The sequence below is a fragment of the Lissotriton helveticus genome, chromosome 3_1 (genome assembly GCF_964261635.1).
Source record: "Lissotriton helveticus chromosome 3_1, aLisHel1.1, whole genome shotgun sequence".
Taxonomy (NCBI): domain Eukaryota; kingdom Metazoa; phylum Chordata; class Amphibia; order Caudata; family Salamandridae; genus Lissotriton; species Lissotriton helveticus.
The window spans coordinates 413745262-413768072 of record NC_136061.1 but is presented as its reverse complement, the minus strand read 5'-3'; the positions used below and the strand labels follow the sequence as shown (position 1 = coordinate 413768072).

Below are 22811 nucleotides of genomic sequence, written 5' to 3'. Positions count from 1 at the left end.
GCCCAAGGGCAATTTTAGTATGCTTTAATAACTTCCTTGCTAGAGAAGAAATATATGCATTAGCTAGGCCTGAGAAAAAAGCACTAGCTAAGGGGTGTAGTTTCTTTGAAAGGCCAGATTTTTGTCAGGCCACAGTGACTAAACGGTGGCATCTGCACCAGCTGATATCTTGTTTTTCAAAAAAAGGGGCCACTGTGTATCTGCAGAATCCTGCAAAACTTAAAATAATTATGAAAGGTCAAACAAAATTTTTCTTGTCTGAAATTAAGGCTAAGGAATATTTGGAATCCTTGTAAAAACGCTTAACGACTATATAGTAGGTTTTATAATTTGGTCTGCCTTCATGATATTGGATAGGTTGTTATTCCCTTTCTAATACATTTTTTCCTTTAAGGTTCCCGGATTGGGGGGGTACGGCATTCCATTTATTGCAGGGACTGTTAGTCCCTGGGCCTCATATGGTGGGTAGGGTGGGTAGGGTGGCTGGGAGGGATAGGAGAGGGAAGGAGGTGGGTTTTTGGGGTAAGGTGGTGGGTTTGGGGGTTCGGTGGTGGGGGGTGAAAATTCAGCAACAGATCAAGCAAAACTGAAAGTAGCAGTTTTGTTTAAACCAAAGATTAAGCAACGGGGTAGGCTATTTGAAAAATTTAGAAGAGTCGACTCTGCACTATGGACCGAGGGCATACTGTTTATTGTTTATTTTTCATTATGGATAGAAAATTAAAGATTTGCACTTTGAATGTATGCGGCCTTAATGATCCCAAGAAAAGGCAGGTCTTGGCTAAAACTGTCCAGCTGTTACATATTGATTTATTATGTTTACAGGAAACACATGTAGCCTGGGCAAATAGGGGATTGTTGAAAAATCTAGGGATGGAATTGGTAGTATGTTCCAAACAAACGATAATAAAGAGAGGGGTGGCGATATTCAAAAAAAGTGGGATGAGTATCAGTATAAAAACTGCTGCTGATAAATGGGTCGCTGGGCAATTGCTGAATTTGTGATCAATCAGTTTAGATTTACGTTATGTAACGTTTATGGTCCTAATTTGGATGATCCTGAACTTATGAATTATCTGAACATAGAATTGGCTCAGTGGCCTCAGCCGCTGATTATGTGTGGAGATTTTAATGTACGATTCGCAATTGAATATTGGTGCCAATAAGGCCTATTTTGGTAAGAAACAGCAGGTGTTTGCATCATTAAGGGATCTGATTATAGGACACGGACTTAAAGATGTGTGGAATTTATTATACCCTTATGACCCAGGGTTCACGTTTTTTTCCGCACCCCATTCTAAGTTTGTTCGATTAGATTATTTTGTTGCTGCTCCAATAATATTATCAAAAGCTAATATTGAAATACAGCCGAAGCTGATCTCGGATCATAATCCTGTAGTATTAGAGCTCATGATAGGTCCCGGGTTTAGTGTAGAAAGGCAGTCTTGGTCATTTGATAGAAAGTTATTAATAGACCAAGAGTATCGTCAACACATGACCAAGATTATTGTTGAATTTTTTTAACTTAATAAAGGAACAGCCAAACATTCTATAGTCTGGGACACATTTAAGTCAGTCGTAAGAGGTGAAACTCTTAGCTTTGCTAATTTCAAACGTAAAAAGAAATGAGTTAAACATAAAAAGGACTTTGATATGGTTATTGAGGCAGAGCGGAAATTAGCTAAAACAATTCAGTCGGGTTTAGATCCCAGAGTGATGCAAAGAGATCTCATGATTAAAAGATCCGCAGCATATTTCAATATTGCTGATCAGATAGCGGAAAAATACACACAGCATAAGGAAGATACTTATGAATTTAATGAAAGAACGGGTAGGATGTTATCGTAGAGATTAAGGGAGAAGGCAGTTTATAACAATATTCAGAAAATTACTGACATAAACAGAGTAATGCAGGAATCTAAGGAGGGCGCCTTGGAAGCTTTTCAAGGTTTTTATCAATCACTATATAGCCAGTCGGGTCCAGATTTAGTTACAGAGGAAGAGGATGAATACTTGAAAGATTTGACACCAGAAGTTTTGTCTGATACGGAAAAAAATATTTTATCATCCTCTCCAGTGTGCAGTGAGGTTGAGCAGGCTTTATTGGGGTTAGCTTTAGGAAAGGCCATGGGCCCTGATAATATTCCACTAGAATTCTACCGCACATTTAGTGATACCTTAAAAAATGAGTTATTAGACGTTTGCCAACAAGCTTATGCTGGTAATGCTCCTGAATCATGGACAAATGCAACTATTGTTGTATTTAAGAAAAAAGGCAAGGCTGCTACTGAATTGGGGTCTTACAGGCCCATCTCATTACTGAACATAGACAGTAAGATATATTTGAAGCTCATTGCTAATCGGCTGAATGAACTCATGCCGGGATTAGTCTCACAAAGACAACATGGTTTTATTCAGAAGAGAGATACCACAGATAATATTAAAAAGATTATCTCCATGTTGGATTGGTCGCAGGGTACTAATTCTCCAGTTGGCGTGGCCGTGTTGGATGCTGAAAAAGCATTCAACAGGGTCTCGTGGAGGTTTTTGTGGTTGGTCATGGCGTCCCGAGGGTTTCCGAAAGAATATCTCACGGCCATTCAGACATTATACTGTCATCCATTGGCAGTTATCCGTATCGCGGGCAACGTGTCAGGGAAGATTGCGATAGCAAGGGGGACAAGACAAGGGTGTCCTTGTGCCCCTTTGTTATTCACCGTCTACAGAGATCCTTTTATAGCTACTTTGGAGGGCAATTAAACCGGTTGAGATAAATAATGGGTTATTTAAAGTATTCGCATATGCGGACGATATTGCGGTGGTGACCTCCGAAATCACCACAGCTCTCCCCAGGATTATCGAAGCAGCTGAAGTTTTTGGACGGCACTCGGGATATAAATTAAATGTCTCCAAGACACAAATGATTCATTCAGAGGCTGGCCGCCCAGCAGGTATGCTTTTTGAATCTGAGGCAGTTTACTTAGGTGTTAAAATAACTGCTAAAGTTGAGGATATCATTCCTATAAATCTGGACCCAATTATAGGTTCAGTCAGTAAGACATTAGAAAGGATAAATAATCTACATTTATCTATTTACGGGCGTAGCAATGTTTTAAAAATGCTTATTTTCCCTAAATTTTTGTACTTATATCGTGCTATTCCTTTACTTATCTCTACCTCCTTTTTTTCCCGTATTGAACGAATATGCTCGAGGTTTTTGTGGAGCTATCACCGTTTTAGGCGAGCCCTCAAATATTGTATGTTACCCAGAGAAAGAGGAGGTTGGGGTGTTCCTAATTTTCGCTTATATCATTGGATCGGTATTCTTCAGCATATGGGGGTGTTAATTTTGCGGGAAGATCCCACAGAAAACTTTGCAGCTCCTTCCATATACGAGATGTTATTGGGATCAGAGGTGAGGCAATGTTTTAATCGGATTATTGAACCCAGCTACTATAGGAGAACAACATTTAAAGTTGTTATATCGGCATTAGAAGTATGGAGAAAAACAAAAAAATATTTGGGAGTTGGTGCTAATCTGAATTTTTATACTCCATTTAAGGATTGTCTTCTATTACCGGAGATATTTAGAGATCAAGTAATGCTTAGATGGTATAGTGCTGGAATAAGCAACATGGGAGACTTATTTCAGGGGCACCAGCTGGCATCTTTTGAGCATTTACAGAAGACATACAAACTAATCCGAACTGACTTTTTCAAATATTTTCAGTTACGGAGTGTTGTAGAGCAGAAAATAACCCCAAGTCAGATTATACTTAATAATATAGAAATCTTCGAAGTAATTAAATCAAGAGCTAAAATGGGGCCTATATATCAATTATTTATGGATAAAACGAAGGATGATTTAGAAGATTGGGAATTAAAGTGGCAACAAAAACTGGGGGTTGAACGTATCAATATGGCATGAAGTATTGAATTATCCACCCACATATTATTTAATGGCTCGCTAAAAAGCCAACATTTTATGTCTATTTTTGAGCTTTATTATACGACGAGTAAATTAGCTAGATGGAACCCAACCAGGGGAGATAAATGCAACCGATGTGGATTCTTGGCGGCAGATGCACCCCATATGTTTTTACTTTGTCCCAAACTCTCTCAATTTATTTACGAAGTAGAATCTTTTATTACAAATAGTCTGGGTATCCGAGTTCAACTATCAGCTGGGTTGGTAATCTTTGGTGCTCAAGAAAATGTCGGTGGTGAGTGGTCGGTAGCTGAAGAAGGGTTTATTTATCCTTCGTTTATGTATCACATCTTCATGGTTAGATACCAATCCACTAACTTTTTTCAATTGGCAAGCTAGATTATTGTCTATATATCGTTTAGAGATGTCTTTGTATAAAGTGAAAGGTATTCGAAAGAAAACTTTTGGGGTAAATGTATGGTCTCCTATAACAAATTGGATTTAAAGTTAATAGTCTGTAGATTGCTGATTGATGATAATTTATTTTTGTTGTATGTGTAAAGGAATCATATTTGACAAAAAATGCTAAAATGTAAACTATATGAATTATGGGGATTGTTTTTTTTTTGCTTATGATCTGTTTGCTGACTTTAAAACAATAAAAAAAAATCTTTAAAAAAAAGGAATTTGGGTATGATGTGTTGGGGCTGTATGTCAGAACATAGATTAAAAAAATGATCATATGACATAAATACCATGGGCTTAACATCGTCTACAAATATTTGCTTTAATGAGGTGATTTAAAAAAAACCCCAATATTTAGGACCCTATGTTTTTGTCAGACGATATTTAGCCCACAATAGTCTGATACCACACCATGTTTTAGAGAGAACGCACTGGAAGAGTGCATAGGAGTATCATACATGAACTATTCAACACCATGAGAGCTATTCTACTGGGTGGGATACAGCGGGCATTTCTATAAGGCGAGTTACGCCAGAGCCTAAAAAGCAAGCCAGCAGGGGTTACCCAGCACAGACAAAGGATGCAGAGGTTTCATTAAAAAAATTTAATTCACTTGACGAAGGGTGTTACTTTAGTTCACATGTAGTTACTTACTGGAAAAGGCAGATAGAACTTTCTGAGGGCGGTATACAAATCATTTGTTTTAATGCACAATAAAAATACTGTCTGATACTGTCAAATGTTAGGTGAAATAACATTTTCGATGTATGTTTAACACTTAAATCTATTATGTAAGATGAAGGTGGATAATAGTGTATTCCTCCTGTCAGGAGCCTTTTAAGATCTGTGGGCCGCTTACGTGGTAGCAGCATGTGTGACAGCTACTGCTTAGTATATGGGGTCTGCTTAGTATACGGGGGTTCTCATGGGGAGCCCCTTCCACACCCAAGTAAGCATCAAAGTGATCAAGTAACAGGACCTCAAAATGATTGGTCCAAGATTGTAGAGGATATCTGTGGTGAAGCATGGACTGGAAATGAAAACAAAAATCCATGATCTCACAACCTCACCTCCTACCTAGTAAGTGTTCCTTGCTGTGGAGAACCAGTGACTGCCTGCTCTCGTCTCGGCAATGGGAATAATGAACTACAGCTATAGGGAGAGGAGGAACCTGTAATTATGATTACGAGTGCCCCAAGGACACTTACCTCGCTTGCTTGTTTGCTGAATTCCTGGCCAATCCTCCTCCTGGCTGGCTTCGGAGACCATCGAAAGGTGCGCTGGAGGGAAAAAGGACACAATGGCATATTACACCTGGATGCAAAGAGACAATGCCTTCTTCATGATTCATCTAGAGGAAGGTTAGCACTATTTTTGGATCCTAGATACCGTTATCGGACAGCCTTTCACTGATGTTTATTAGGTAAAAAGTAGCGTCCGTCGATGGCACTCTAAGAGCGCATTCAACGGGATCTTTTGAATAGTGATTGGCAACACCAGGAGCTCATCGGCAGAGAAGGTATTCCACGGAGTGTCTGTTGGCACTCTACATAATCTTTTTCTAGGGCAGACATTGAACCTTTTTCTTTCCAATCTTATTGAATAAGCACATCATTCTTTAGTTGATTCCAAGATTCCTCATTTCTCCTGACATGATGGATTACATTTCGCAATCTACAGATACTCAAACCTTTTGAGGTTCTTCTCATGTTCCTGTAGTCTAAGAAAAAGTACTCCTGGTTGACCAGTCCTGTAAGGCAGTTCTAGACCTGCTTTGGTTAACTCTGACAACTGGAGACCACGGTCAAAGCCACCAAAGTGACTCACACAAATCTTGTGTGCAGTGAAGGCAAAAATGCACCAGTGCTCTAGGGCTGCTAAACTATATGTGAATATAATTGCATTTGAAAGACACAAGAAAGAAAAAATAAGTACCTCGAGGGGTGGGTGACCTGGAAGTGGGACCGGGCATGGAAGAAGTCCATCGGCTGCGTCTTACCTCCATCTGAAACAAAATCAAGCTGGACAGGGACGTCTGTGTCTTGGGCAGACCCCAGAAAGGACAGGCAGATGATTTCTCCATCAGGCCCCATGATGAGGCTGCCCACAGAGCTGCCTTTACAGTAGTCTAAGGGAAAAAAACACATCATTGACATAGCAAAGACAGAGGCCCGAAACAGAGGGAAAAAGCATGAGTGCATAATAGATGAAAAGGAATCATTTTCTATATTTACATAAACGCATGCAAAGACAAAACGTATATGCCTAAACATATATAAAATACAGTGAAAATTAAACCTGTAAAAATATAATAAACATTTTTTTTCATATATGTATTTGTGTAATTTGTCCAAACATGTCTATTTTCTCTATTGGAGAACTCTCTTAATCTGGTGGGCCCTCATGGGCCAGAATACATAAGGGCGACATTTGCTAATTTGTTCTCCTCCTGACTGGAGAACAGGGACAACAGGAGAGTCCACAGCTCAGGATGGCCCCACCTCGCTGGGTGGCCTCAGTGCCTGTGAATACTGATCTAATGGTACCTACCTCAACTGTGCTAACATACTGACACTCTCGCTTTTCCTGACAGAGAGGGGCCCGACAGGAATAGCAAAAACAACTGCCTTTACCACCACTGACCCCTATTGGTTATGTTTTAAGTAAACTAACCAGGTTTAACTAAAAGGCCTTTCCATCTCCTCAGACCTCTCTCCTTGACCAATGCTTCTGTACTGGATCGCATCAGCTCAAGGTGAGCAGACAATAAAAGATGACCCTGAGCAGGGAGCACTGTCCTTCGTGATCCGTTTCTACCAAAGTCTGGAAACGATACTGTTCAGCATCCAGGCCTACATCTGGCCCAGTTCGTTGTAGGTTGATCATGGGAGTAAAGTAGTAAGGGGGTCCCAAAACAAGTGGTTTTCTAATGTAGTGTGAATCACCCCATAACCATAACTAACTTTAGTCATGAAGAACAAAAAGAGGTTAAATGAAACTACATCCATGAAGCAGGCGGGCGTTGCACGCCTCTCCATCTGGAGACTTTTCTTGATTTGGTATTTTATGTGTCAAAAGCAAGCTGGCCATTGAGCATTGCGTGTCAGTTCTGTATGTATGTGTTAGCGTTTAAAATGAGAAACCAGGGTTTTCATTCGGAGGTGCTTTTGAAGGTAGCTTTGCCATTGGTGCTATTTTCCACTTTCACAATAATGATTTCAGTGATAAAGCTACGAGCTGCCAGGTGTCGGCAGAGTTGTCCAAACTTGCTCAGAACTGGAAAGGTGGTGTTGGCGCCCACACTGCCCCACCTTGCCCGAGGGCAGGGGAGAAAGTTCCCATTTACTTATTGATTTTTTTTTTTTTTTTTTTACAGGGTGTCCGTCTGTACACACTCCTGGCTTTGCTCAAGGGTCAGAGGGCAGCTTGTACTCCTCAACCCCAGCTTGCCTGAAAGTGGGGGAGGGGTTGATTGCCACAACTTAGGAGGATGTGAGATCGTCACCTTTGTCGGAGAGCAACGCTTACTTCGTACTTCTAGCAGGAGGAAACCACCAGAAAGTCTTCCAGCATCTGATTAGAGGATGGAAGTTGATCCATTTGTTAGTTGTGAAGAAGGTATGAAGGTCGTGTGATTCCCATGTCAGTGGACATCTGTGAGAAACCGAAGTCTCAGAGCATGGCAAAGAGTTACAACAGTTTACCGGGACCTACACTGGCCTCAGTTATTGATTAGAATGAAGTTATGCAAAGAAGTAGTGTGCTCATAGTGAGTCAGCAGCTGCAGACCTCCCTACTCTGTCTATGAGAGAAGCCTCAGACTGCAGGGCATGGCCTTGCAGCCTCGTGCTTCGATACTGCTGAATGGGACACTGATTTTGCTTCTGGTGGTGCTTTGGTGGTTTCATAGTTAAGATTCTTGATGCTCCAGTATGATGTTTGGCAGTATATTTCGTGGTTGCCAGGGGTTATGAAAAAAATGCGCATTCTATCAAAAAGGTTATCTCATAGTACCATTTACATTCCATGGAACGGTTGGTTTGAAATGAATGGCTCTGTGATTGGCCACCTTATGGCGCTTCCTTCATTCTTCACCAATTGGTAGGAGGGCCGAGCTCCCCAATCCTAGAGATTCTCTACCCCCAAACACCCACAAGCACATCGGCTGGATGTCCCTACTCTTCCTTTTTCAGTCCTATCTCCTGGGCTCCATTTAGCATTAGGCCACTTTTGTGAGTGGGTTAAAGAAGACATTTTCTTGTTAAGACCTAGCAGAACACATCAAAACAACAAATACTGGCCATCCTGTATGGAAAACAAAACAAGGTTCGTTAGAAACAAGCATGGTGGTTATATGGGGCATGCTTGAGCATGCCGCAGATGATGGGGCCCCCAGCAGCCTCCGACGAGGCTCCTGGTATTATCAGCTTTGAGTGCTTCCCGCAGATTTGGGCACTCCATGTCCCCAAAAGAGAACATATGCGTACTACTCACTCTCTAATTAACCTATGCAGTCTGGGCAGTTCACGTAAAGCCTAGATGATAATACCTGTGAGGTATTAAGATTAAGCAGGGAACCTAGATTCAGTATTAGATCTAAATGACAAACAGCTATCAGTCAGCCTAGACCCCGGTGTTGTGAATGCTAAAAAGTGATCTTGTGAAAGGTCACAAAGATCTTGCTGCAGTGTTCCCTTGTCAAGCAGACACCAACAAATCAGTGTTTAATTTGTAAAAAAAGTAAGGTGACAGGGCCTTTCTCAAGAGGCCACTGCAGCTTGCGCCATCCATTGCCCCTACTAACTCTGCCAGTGCCATTATTAACACAATTACTAACCATCACACGCAAGTGTGACAGTTTGGACTATTTCTGGCCACCCAAAGCTATAGGAATGACCTGGGAGGCAGGTATTATTCATTTTTAATGGTACATTGTATTATTAAGCACTCTTGTGCTCGCTTATAAATGAAACAAACAGCGCCACCTTGTGGTCGCCTGTCATATGTGCTGGTGTTGAGAGTTAAGTGACGGGGTCAAGCACTAGCAAACACTGACTTAAATTAAGCACTGTTGATTTATTGCAGTGCTTTATTTGAGCCAGTAGTTTCCAGTGCGCGGTAGCGCAGTTAATTGTCAACAGAGATAATTATGACAGACTACCACATAGTGAACCTCCTTGTCTGCTTTCAAGCTGAAAACAACAATAGTTGTTTATTCATTCAAAATCATTAAGAGTGACTAATACCTATCGCCAAACCATTCTCTTTTTTTTTATAATCCTTTTTTATTGATGAACAATCAAAGCACTTCAGGTACAATGTAAGGCAATACTTACAATATCAATCCCATTCTTTATCAAGCAAGGAAAACTAGATAGTGTGAATAAAAGTGCCCTCCTGACCACAACCCCTACTACACCCGGGGTCAACTTTGTAGCCCATCTGGGCCAGGGTAGCACTCGACATATACACTCACTCTATGTAAGATCTTGAGCTGTACTAGCCTCAAACGTGAGCCCAACCATTCTCATAGCTTTTAGGGTCTGAAATACTCTGAAGTGTCACACTTGTAGCAGTGGGGTTGTTAGTAGTTGTATTGGCACTGTCGTGGTCAGCGCTGACCGGGGCAATGGGTGATGCAAGATGCAATGGCATCCTGACGAGGGACCTGGCACGTGTATTTTTTTCAAATTAAACACTGATGACAGAACAATAAATACAAAAAAGATTGCACACCAGTGGACTTAAAGAATTTCTATAGAACAATATCTTATGGAATTCGATGGCCAATCAAGATTCATTGTTGACCGACATTGCAGTGCAAATCAGTGGATATTTAGCGTCAATTCACAAGCTATTTGAGCATGTCAGTTTGTGTGACACACACAAGTTCCGTTTCTGACGAGGGTAAAATAACTTTTTAAATCCACAACCATAGGTTTTGCACTCACAAAAGAACATACACAAAGATTTTCATCTGAGGGAAGCAGTGCAGTGAAACGCTGCACGGCTAAGATGTTCTGTACAGAGCTGGACTGGTCATTTTGGCACTCTGGCATTTTCCCTGGTGACCTGCAGACACAAGGCGATGGGGGGGGCTGCTTTCTGATGTGAGCCCCAGAGACACCCACAGATGAGGAGGGGCTGCCATTGCCAAATTAGGAATGCCTCCAAACCAGGAAGGCCTCCTTGGCCCCATTTTATTTGGTGTTTTTGACCTTTCCTGCCAGGGCTGATTGTGGTGCCCTGTCCATACCTGGTCCTTAGTACAAATCCTCACACTTAAAACACGTCAGGGTATCAGAAATTCCTCCCTGATCCCTTCTTATCCTTAAAACAGGCTGATTATTTACTCCTGACAAGGCAGTAGTAAGCCCTTGCTAGGATGGGAAAGGGAACATCCACAAAACTGTTGGGAGTGCAGTGAAAGGCTTTTCTCCATTGGGGAAAATACTGAAAATATTTTGCCCACGAAGAAAAATGTAAAATAAGTTAATTAATGTACTTGCTCAGCAGATGTTCACGTGATCAAATATATATGAAAATGGAGTTGACTGCAGTTCTCGAGCAGTACACCAGGGGCCGTATTATGCATTTTCATTTGATGCACTCGGCACAACTTTTAAAAGGTGCGCCGGGTGCAAACAATGAAAATGCGCCCTATTACGTTGGATGCGCTGACCCAGGGCAGCTGCATACCCGTGCTGCCCTGAGGGCAGCACATTCATGTGAACTGCAGCCGCTCCATGTTTTCACAGTACAGGCGGCGACCCGCCTGCACTTTTGAAGGGAAAAACAGATCACATTGCAGGCAGGTGAAGTCAGTGTCTGGGGGATCCATAGGACCCCCTTTCTTCCCTCCAGAGGGCTGCTCTCAGGGTTCGCACTCACAGTGCGCCACCTAGAAGGTGAGTGTTCCCCCTGAGAGTTTCTTTTCCTCTGCGCCTACCCCTGTAATATGGTGCAGGCACAGAGGCAAAGTAATTCCCTCAGTTGCATGTGGCACGCCCTATGCAAAATAGGGAACGCCCCCTGAAGGTAGCTATCGGTATTACTGAAGGGGACGCCCATGCGTCTGCGCCCCCTTCTGTAATACCAAAGTGCCTCACAGGCGCGCAAAGTGCCCCAGGGGCCTTTGCGCCCCCGGGGCACTTACTGTACAGCCCCAGGATGTAACATGTCCCATCTTTCAGAGTTCTCTACATTAAGAACAAATGAATTACACCTATGGAGACTGTTAACCTCTGGGTGTAGATTTACTCATTTTCCATAGACCCATGCCCTGATAGGTCTCCTCGTGGGATGTTGTGACTGCTCTACATTACAATACAGGTCAATGAACAATGGGAACTATGACTAACTTCCAATGACATGCAATGTAATGCACTACTCACTGTAGGGAGTACTTTGGAAAGAATACTTCCCTTGGTGTACCAGAATCTCTCAATACACCTCATCCATTTGAGTGTGTTCCTTTTTGCACCTTTCTGCTGCCCTGCTCCCCTCTTTCACTGACAGTACTCTAAGGTGTTGTTCAGGTTACCTCTGAGCTCTTCCGGTAGTGTGCCTCGAATCGTTCCTGTCGGGAGACTGCTGGAGCTGTTGATGCTGCTGCTGGTGGTGCTCTTATGACTGGAGGCCTTGACATGGCTGGTCTGATTCCCAGGGCCTTTCTTTCTGTTGAGTGGAGGCAGACTTCCCAGTGGTGGAACCACAGGTATGGCATCTTGGACACACAAGCACAACTCATTGGTTTGTATACTGTTCTGCACATTAAGAAAATGGCTGACACCCTTAGAATTAACACGTTTACAAATCTGGGGACGTCTGAATGACAGGCAGACGGAGATACAGTGCCCCCTTCCTTGTCAAGCAATGTGAGGCATTTTAAGTAGTTGAGTTAAACACCTTCTTCCGCCTTAGCTCCTCTGCTAAGGAGCATGTAGAAAACAAAAATTACAATGATAATTACATGATGTTATCATTTTATTTTTCCCTGCTGAAGCCGTTTTGCGGGGCGGGGCAGGGCTGCTCTGCTCACAGAGAAGCAAGAGGAGGAGTGGTTGGCACACTGTAAGTGTGCAGTAAGGTTTGCCCGGCTGTCTTTGGCCGGCCAAACAGTCATGCGCACTTTGCATGTTCTCCACCCAGGCTGTTTTACACAGGCTCCCGCTGCCTGTCTGAGTGCCAAACCATGGCGCACAGACCAATCACAACGCTAAATGATAGTGTTGTGATTGGCTTAGGGGAGTCTGTGTGCTTCCTGCTTCCGTTCCATCCGAGAGAGACGATGGAGGAGAGACACAGTTAGGTAACAGTGTTTTATTTGAATTTATTTCTCCCTCTGCCCCACCCCACCACCCCGATCCATGCCCGCCACCGCTGACCTTCTTACAGATCATTCTTAAGCAGATCTCTCCCCTTAAAGCACAGCAAGCATAACAAACTGGCCTAACGTGGCCAATCGATAACAACAACAAAAGAAAACAATTTTCTAGTAATGTCATTTGCATTCTAAAATAAGAAATACATATTGCGTTTTTCTGATCAACCACTGCAGCACAATCCTGCAAAAAGCTGCTCTTAATCAGAGTAGTAGTCTTCGAATTAACTGCTTTATGCAAATATGTGTACAACTTGAACACTATAGAGGAGAAGCGGTCCCTGATTAACGTTCACTGGCTCACCTGCGGGAAGGCTGGAAGCCACAATATGTAGGCTTTCAGCCTACATATAGGCAACAATTAAAAAGGTTTCACCAAATAGAGAAAAAAGGTGAACATACATGAATAAGTAGGATTTTAGACAAAAAATTCTAATCTTATTTTAGACACATCTATAGTTTGTTTAGAATAAGTTTTCAAAACATTTAGGTAATTAATTAAATATGATTCCATGTTCTTCCAATAAACGTAATGTTCATATGACATATGCTAGGGCTATCTGATCAAGGGAAGGACTGCTTTGTTGAATAACGCAAATTAAAAGAATGCCATCTTTCTTTTCACGCATTGGGAGTAACCCTGGGCAAAGCACTACGCTACGCTCGCGTAGTTTGCGAAGTTTGCGCAACTTCGCACTACGCGAACTGCACGTAGCACAGTGCAAACATACGTAGCATAGTGCAGCGGTCATTTTTTGCTTGCTCTCGGTCCTCAATGTCAAGTTGGCGACCGCGAGCAAGCAAAATGACATCCTCGCGAGACTTTTTCCTTGTTCGCAATCGCGAGCATGGAAAATAAACCTCCCGGCGAGATTGTCAATGCGGGGAGGTCAGGTTTCTCATTGCTCGCGACCGCACACGATGAGAAACTACCAGTCCGCGTTGAGAAAGCTGCAGCTCGAGTAAAAATCTACTTGAGCGGCAGAAAAGTACAGCTCGCACTGTGCAAGATGCCGTTTTCCATGATTGCACAGTGCCGGATGCTTGTCCGCACTGTGAAATCATTGAAAACAACATCTTGCACAGTGTGAACATGCTACTACGCAGTTTGCGTAGTGCTAAGCGTAGCTCGCGTAGGGCGAAGTGCACTTTGCGTAGCTATGCGTAGCGCTACTTTGCGAACTACGCCCACCCCTAATTGGGACGGTAAATTTTGTGAAATATTAAGATAAATTTAAACAATGATGTTTAAATAAGTAACTCCATTTTCCAGCCAACCATGCCTACGGTTGCTGATGAATGTGCACTGAATTTATAAACCCTTCATGTGGAAGGCACAATCCAGCTCTCAATTTTGAAAGTGTGATAAAATTCACTTTAAATTATGAAAAATATGATATGATTCGTGAAACTCATCATAGTAGCATTTGATCAATTTACCTGACTAATACAAGCCATCAAGGCAGATAACAATTAAAGTGGGTATAATTATATATGCATTAAGATGAACATTAACACAGTCACCTCAGAAAATATAACTTAATGTGAGACTTTGGTAAAAAATGTTGGGAAGTTAACTTCAAAATGAGCAGTTATTATATTCTAAAGGGTTTGGAATATGTTAAATGTTGTAAGTTCTTTCTGAACCTAAGAAATAGATCCCCAAGCTAGAAGTCCAATTGCACCTATAATAATTTGATTGATGTAAGTGCTCAGTGGGTGTTTGTTAGATAATAGTTAAGAAGAATAAATAAAGTTATCTGCTAGCATAAATGATGCAAGATCTCTAGAACTCATGAACTGAACAAACAAAGCTATGGCTATATTCCGAACAGGCTGGACGATAGTTGCCCACGCTTCTCCAAGCCCGATTCCCCTGCACCACTCCTTTAAACAGCTGACTCCAGAAAAGCTGCCATAAGTTATTGGGAAATACCTGGATAAATGTCTGGGTTCCAGTTGATGTCCATCTGTAGGTTATGAACTTTACCCTCTGGCAATGCTACTGGTATGGGATCATTTGGAAAGGGCCGCCCATCCTCAGATACTGTAAACTCAGACTTAGAAGACTCGTGCGCTGCTTCTGAAATGGATTTGAAGACGTCAATAGGAAAGTGCTGCATAACTAAGAAACTTTTCACCAGTATTGTAAACAGCAATGTCACAAACATCACAGATTGCTCCTTTATAAGGACCTCTTCCCACCCCATCAACACTAATTCATGGAGAAACCAAATCCTCTCACATTATATAAGCTCTTTGATGACTCCACACAGGAGCCAGAATTCCATTCAAACTCGTCTCCATCACACACAAAACCATAATTCAGGTGTTCCAGTGTACAAAGCAAAACAAGAAAGAACCCAGCCATGGGTATAAAAAGATAACGCCTTCTTTATTTGGTTAGAGAACATTAAGACCATTGCTATGAGACCTCTCGGTTTATGAGGCATTTTATGAATGTTGTTAATCAAACATTAACAAACACACATCAGCCCCATCTTTCCCAAACGAAGGACACCAGAGACTGCATCTACTTTGATTTCACCAAGAACCAGTTTGGTATTCAAAGGACAACCCAGAAAGTCTCTACAACAACACCAAATCATGTCATCGTGACTTGGCCTTTGCAAAGGTCAACACAAACCATAACATCCAAACCAGGGCCCCATCAAAGACACAATGATCAGCATCAATTGAATCATGGCCACATCAAGGACACCATGAACATCACCCCAACCCCATACTGCACCAAGGAAACCATGATATGTGGATATCACCACTTTCTAAAGCAGTGCTGTCAGTGAGGAAGGAGTTAACAACAACTGGATAACAGAAAAGGAAGGGACATTCCTGTGCTAAGACGACCCTGTGACTCTGTATTTCTGTGCTCTACCAAAAGTGCATAAGTCTACAAGACCGCCACCAGGTAGGCCGATCGTGTCTGGGATTGGTACGATCTTAAAGCCTCTGTCCCAATTCTGTGACTTCTTTTTAAAAGCTCTGATACAGAACAGGACGGCCTATCTGAAGGACACCACTGATGTCCCAAATCAGTGCTGTCAGTGACAAGCCTACTATTCACAATGTATTCAGTGCCAATGTTACGGTCACAGTCTGCATTAGCAATAACACAAACCACCTTCTGTAGCATCATCGCAAAAATGGCTCCGCAGCATAAACCATAGTGACATTTAAACACCATAAAACTAGAACCTTCAGAGTCAACAGGATCATTATTGCTCCGATCTTCATCATAAGAAATCATCAATACCTTATCCTAAATGAGCATCAATTCATAAGCAACAAAACCTGCCCAGTTACCACCATAACAATCACACAATTTTCACAGTCAGCATTGATACCTTCCCTTTCTTCAAAACCCTGTCCTTAACAATACCTCATTGACTCAACTATGCCTCTGAAATCATCTAAAAATAAACCAGCCAACTCAGAGGTGATTTGGTTATTTGTATGCCTGATTCTATTTATATCAAACCTAGAACAGTTTCTTCAGCATTAGGCACTGCATCCAATGCCGTCAGTGATATGACTTACAGCACCATCTTGAAGCAGCTGAGCACTGTATAAAACCCTTCATTCATTCACTCAGGCACTGCCTCATTGAGCTATCAAAAGATTTCCTCCTGTATGGCGTCATTGCTCACTTGCACAGTAGACTTTATGCTGGACTCAATCCCACCAGCCCTGATAATGCTTTACCCTCTGGAGAAGTTGTACAACTTCCCTACAGGCCATGTGTCTCTGCTAATATCTACTAATATTGGCAATACACAATGAGCTCCCTATGGAAATTACATTCAACATGAGTGAAATACTATCAATCAAATGGACCGAACAGCAGTCATTAAAATACCTCCTTCATCTGTAGCCTTCTCTATTTCTTCACACTGGAACTGCACCAGTAGAGGAAGCACCAGGAGCTCCTTTGGTGGCTCACTGGCTCCGATCCTCCTCTTACGCTGTGGCTGGGCCCTTGGAAGCTCCTCTGAAATTGGCGGTAACTTCAGAGGTTCTTGTATCTGCATGCAGTGAAAGTAAAAAAACAACAGCAAATGTAGTGTTTAATGGTTTAATTAGATTTAATTATATTCTTTAATGTTGTTGGTAGTTAAACAACTTTACAAGAAGTTAGTGAATGAACAGAACCGCACATGGCGAGCCAAAGTACTAGTAGACCCTTAAATAGCTTAGCTCTGAGCAGACCTTTAAAAATAGCTCCTGACACATTTGCATATAGCCACTAAACACCTGCATATAGCCAATATACATCTCATCTGGGTTATCTTGTTTTTCGGCATTGAAACGTCGTCGACACAATAGGATCATATGTACTGAATATGCTTGTGAATACTATGTACAATGGTCACTCAAACTACAATCAAGTCTGTTCACTGATTATAAGTATACAGACCGATTTGCTTGTGCTTGCCTATACTTGTTGTTTTTTCTTGTTCACTGTGGGTCACGGGCTGTGCCCCCTTGACATTACTTTCTGATTGTGTGCATCGATAAATAAATTCCTGTGCGGCTGGACAAAGGACATAAATACTATTCCAGTTTGTTTCTATTCTTACCCTGATCACCCAAACTACTAGGGTCCACTGTTTTTTGTAATAAGCTAAACGCCCAAGGTCCCTAGTGTACTAACTTCGGGTTCCCTTGTTTCCTATAACTGTACCTCAATGTCTACCGCCACGGCCCAACAACACCACAGCACCTCCGCATCCCACTCTGGGTCCCAGACGCAGGCCCAGTAAGGCGTAGTGCTGGGTGGAAAAAGGGATCAAACACAAAAAATGTGCAATATATCACCCAGAACAGTATAGTAGAATGCTTTAACAGGGTGCTGAAGGAGACTATCGGAATAGCCAGAGACAATGCAGTGGAGTATAGAGAAGAAATCTAAAGAAAAGCTAGTGTATTGCTTGACTTCGCATTCAGATACTGGGAAATCTCCATTTGAACTGTTCAGAAGGAGGAAACCTAACAGTGTGATGTTGCCTTATTGGGTAAATGTCAAATGGGAGGAGAGTTCAAGAGAGGGATGTACAGAAAATGGAGGAGAGTTACAAATCGTTTGATGAGAGAAGAAGAGTAAAGGTCACCAAAGTACAAGTTGGTGATTGGGTAAGGATCAGAATGCCGGGGTAGCATCCCATTTTGTGATCCGATATGTGTAATAAAATGTTTTAGGAACGCTGTTAGGATTGTTGGCAGCAGAGTGTGGTATCTCAATAGTGTAGTGATGGTGAGACACGATGAAGAAAGAGAGAAGTTCGGAGAGAAAAATTAAAACAATAAAAAGAAAGTAAACTTAGAAGTAAGAAAGAGTCAAAGACAGGTAAAGGCACCTAGGTATTTGGCTGATTATGTGAGTAATGAGTAAAGCAATGTTTTCGATGCATTACGGTCCTTAGACTGCATTCATCAAACGGTACTTAGGATGTATTAGTCAAAAGGTACGTAGGGTGCATTCATTAAATGAGGTGCAGGTTACTGGAGTAACCCGTCCTCCAAGATCTAAATCAGGCCATTAATGTTTTTGTAGATATTTTAATTGTAAATTATTTTATACTTTGTCAATTTATTGTAGATAGTCATTGTATGGGTGTAGAGCTGTTTATTTGGTATTTCTATGAGATGGGGGAGTGTGGTTACTTCGGGCTTGAGAGGCCAGAGGTGGAATGTGACCTACCACATTCTACTGGAATATCATGGTAGGGAAAGTGCTCAAGGGAATGTTATAATTTAATTTACAACTGGAGCCTGACCAGAACAGAATTGATGGGATGATTCGCCTGTAATTTGAATCTTAATAAACCTTCATTTAACTAATTTACAGGCCTGCAACTCTTACATCAGTGGAGTAACCAGCTTTAAAAAAAGTGGCGATTTTCAATTAAGCAAACTGCCGAAGACATGACGGGGCAATAGTCACAGAGCCAGTAGCTACCCAACTCCAAATCATAGAATATATTAATGTTTGGAGCTGATACACCTACAGTGCAAAAATATCAAGAGAACCTTCGACTTGTAAAACAGGAAGTGGCTATACCTACAGGAGTGATACAGTAGTGTACACTGCAAGGTACATTGACAATCTGCAACACTTATAGGGTCCGAAACACTGTGGTATTGATTAGAAATAGAAAAACCCAACTGCAAAGATAACTGCCTCTTATCATGAAAATGGTTATTATTACAACATAAGTTATCTAATTCTGGAAGTATGGTAAAAATAAACAAATACTGGCAGGCAGTACCCTACAGTAACACCCTTCACAAAAGAAATAGAAAACAGAAGCCACTAGTTGGTGCAGGAATAACGTAGCAACAAGCCACCCGGAAGACTTTAGAAGTCTTAGAACATACAATTGACAATATAGCTATCTACTTAAATCTATTGGAAGGAGCCCAAAGAGAAATATCCACCACAGAGATACAATCCACATTAGCAATGGTATAACATACAGTCAGGCACGGCCCGTGCCGGGCGTTATACTGGGGCGGTGACGTCAGGCAGGGGAGGGTCAGGGTGGGGGGTTGTAAAATGCGGGATATGGACCATTAGAAGTAAGTACCGATAAAAATATCCCGCATTTTACAACCCCCCACCCTGACCCTCCCCTGCCTGATGTCACCGCCCCAGTATAACGTCCGGCACGGGCCGTGCCTGCATACAGTACAAGAAACAAAAAATAAACTTGGTGAACTTCAAGAATGAGTATGATTTCTTAAATAGAGAGTGGAACACTCAGAGGAGGACCCTTACTTCCCAACCTCTCAGAGAGCAGATCTCGTCGACTTGTAAGTCATATTTCTTTGTAACTGTGAATGAATGATGTAATCAAAATGAAGTGCTCCTAATGGATCCTTAGTTGCATCCTTGCAGGCACACAATCACCCTCCAACATCAAATGAGGGTTCTGAACGCAGTTTGTTCAAACATTCTTCATGTTTTACTTCACAAGATATCAATTCTTTTGAGTTTTACTTTTTCTTTCTGTCAATTGTTTCATTCATTGGCTGATTTCACTGTTATACATGTGGCATTTATTGTGTCAACATCCAATGCATTTCGGGCAAGCTTCCTCGTGGTTTCCAAAAATTTCGGCTTCCACGAGGAAGCTTTCGCGTGAATTAAGAACAGCAGTCCTCGCAATACGCGGTGACACCGGCATTATTGTACCCTGATGAAGGGCAGCCAATTATGCCCGAAATGCATTGGATGTTGACACAATAAATGCCGCATGTATAACAGCCAATGAATGAAACAATTGACAGAAAGAAAAAGTAAAATGCAAAAGAATTGATATCTTGTTAAGTAAAACATGAAGAATGTTTGAACAAACTGCGTTCAGAACCCTCATTTGATGTTGGGGGGTGATTGTGTGCCTGCAAGGATGCAACTAATGATCCATTAGGAGCACTTCATTTTGATTATTTTAGGCGTCATAGGACGTTCGGACGCCACTTGTGGAGCACCTATAAACAAACTTTAAATCATTGCCAAGTGATTCATCATATAAATACGAAGGGAAGCTGTGCCCTGCCTCAATACTCAAATGAATGATGTAACACATATGCACACTCTGTTGTTTGATTTCCGTCAGAATGGATTCAGGAAATTCCCAAAATGTAGAACTGTCAAATTATGTCCGCATGAACCTTCAATTGGTACAAAAAATGCTATAAGGTTACTTCCTGAGTTTCAACTCAGGACCAGCGTCGGTTTTCTAATCTTTGCAAGGGAGTTCACTTCAAGTGTGTTAGTCTTACACCATAAAGCTGACTGGGATTGGACTATATTTTGATAAAAAAAACATAAGTTTCAATATTCCTCAGGTCATCCTCTTAGATCTGCTCTGTCTGCTTCTCTGAGCTACTTGATTCAATGGATCTACCAATGGTTGTCGATGTGTATCAGTGCAGATACCTAATCTTTAGAATTGGCTCACCTTTTTTTATTAAAAAAGCTTCACTAGCCAATTGCAGAAGGGAATGGCCGCACGGTAGCTGAGCTCCGCTGCGCCCCTTCCCAATCAATCCGCAAATTTAATATTGTGCCCCGGCCTGACTTACTAGTGGGTGAGCCTACCTGACCAGGAAGTTGTGCCCCGCTGCCTGCAAGAGGAGCTGACCCGATCGGTGAGCTCTCTGAGCAGTGCTATAAATGGGAAAAAATAAGTGCAGGTACTCATTAAAATGAGCTAGAGTTGTGGCAAGTGGGCTGGGCTATGGGCGGGGCTTAGGGCAAGACATGATGATACAATATGACTTCTAACCCAGTTGCAGCACATATCAAAACACAACAGAAATGCATTTATGTAAACAAAACAGGTTAAATCATTACACAAAATGAAAGCCAAATAGGATAATATGTTAACTTTTCCTTGTTTTGTAATATTTGCAACTTCTTAATATCATACCGTTATTTGTTGTTATTTGGCACAATGCAATATATTCTCAAGCATGCACACACACAGAAAGACACAAGCTGACAGGTACACAAAAACATTCCACACATGCAAAGGAGCCTATGTTGAATAGTCAGCAGTGGCTGAGCTCAGGACTACAGAAGTGCCTTGGCTGTCAGAAACAGCATTTTCTCGGTCAGCCTAGTGCTCACCAGCACCAGCAGCCAATGAGCCTACTTTTCATGAGTACCAGTACTCTCATAGGCAGTAGCGAAGTGCTGGTACTAAAGCTGAGGCTTTGTTAATCCCCCTGTGTCCCCCGTGTCCCGTGTCCCCCGACTTACCGGCGCTTTGGGGTGGCTGTCTTGTCTTCCCTCCTCCACGCCTCGGTCCGACAGGGTGGCTAGCACCGTTGAGCGGAGGGCGTGGAGGTGAGAGACAGTCACTTCCGCTTCCGCCTGTGAGTGACCGGTTAGCGGTCTAGTGGCTGTGAGGCAGACGGGCTGAGGGCTTCAAAAGAAGGATGTACTCCCGGAAGCGCAGCGGACGAGCGCAGCGGGCGCGACGAAGGCGCGCCGAAGTGTTGCCAAAGTCGAGCCCGTCTGCGCCCGTCCGCGGCCGACTGCGGGCTAGGGCGACAATCCCTGTTCCTGAGGATAAGATCTATTGGAACAGGGAGCAGCTCCTCAGTCTACGTCCGAAGACTACGTGCTCCCGTATGTACGGTATGTCAAGTGAGGTCAAGGAGTGTGGTCAATGTCGAGCCCGTCTGCGCCCGTCCGCGGCCGACTGCGGGCTAGGGCGACAATCCCTGTTCCTGAGGATAAGATCTATTGGAACAGGGAGCAGCTCCTCAGTCTACGTCCGAAGACTACGTGCTCCCGTATGTACGGTTTGTCAAGTGAGGTCAAGGAGTGTCGCCAAAGTCGAGCCCGTCTGTGCCCGTCCGCGGCCGACTGCGGGCTAGGGCGACAATCCCTGTTCCTGAGGATAAGATCTATTGGAACAGGGAGCAGCTCCTCAGTCTACGTCCGAAGACTACGTGCTCCCGTATGTACGGTATGTCAAGTGAGGTCAAGGAGTGTGGTCAATGTCGAGCCCGTCTGCGCCCGTCCGCGGCCGACTGCGGGCTAGGGCGACAATCCCTGTTCCTGAGGATAAGATCTATTGGAACAGGGAGCAGCTCCTCAGTCTACGTCCGAAGACTACGTGCTCCCGTATGTACGGTATGTCAAGTGAGGTCAAGGAGTGTGGTCAATGTCGAGCCCGTCTGCGCCCGTCCGCGGCCGACTGCGGGCTAGGGCGACAATCCCTGTTCCTGAGGATAAGATCTATTGGAACAGGGAGAAGCTCCTCAGTCTACGTCCGAAGACTACGTGCTCCCGTATGTACGGTATGTCAAGTGAGGTCAAGGAGTGTGATCAATGTCGGTATCGGTTTAACACCGCGCCGGATATAACCAGGGAGTATGTCGCGCTATCTTGCGGTCTCCTCAATGTGAGGTCATTGCGTAAGCATAGACTTGATTTATTCGAGCTGCTCACTGAGAGAAAGTTCGATCTTCTGTTCCTCACGGAAACGTGGTTGGACCAGT

At 42.8% G+C, this 22811-nt stretch overlaps 1 protein-coding gene across 1 annotated transcript in view; it reads right to left on the bottom strand.

Annotated features, from left to right (window-relative positions):
- The window catches only part of KIAA2012 (KIAA2012 ortholog), a 758941-nt gene that overhangs the window by 384263 nt on the left and 351867 nt on the right, over nucleotides 1–22811 (bottom strand). The window contains exons 8-12 of the mRNA XM_078680227.1: nucleotides 16654–16819; nucleotides 14713–14859; nucleotides 11937–12119; nucleotides 6393–6521; nucleotides 5602–5673 (exon numbers count right to left, since the gene is read on the bottom strand). Coding sequence (XP_078536353.1) covers nucleotides 5602–5673; nucleotides 6393–6521; nucleotides 11937–12119; nucleotides 14713–14859; nucleotides 16654–16819 — 697 coding nt within the window. The remainder of the gene's footprint in view (nucleotides 1–5601; nucleotides 5674–6392; nucleotides 6522–11936; nucleotides 12120–14712; nucleotides 14860–16653; nucleotides 16820–22811) is intronic.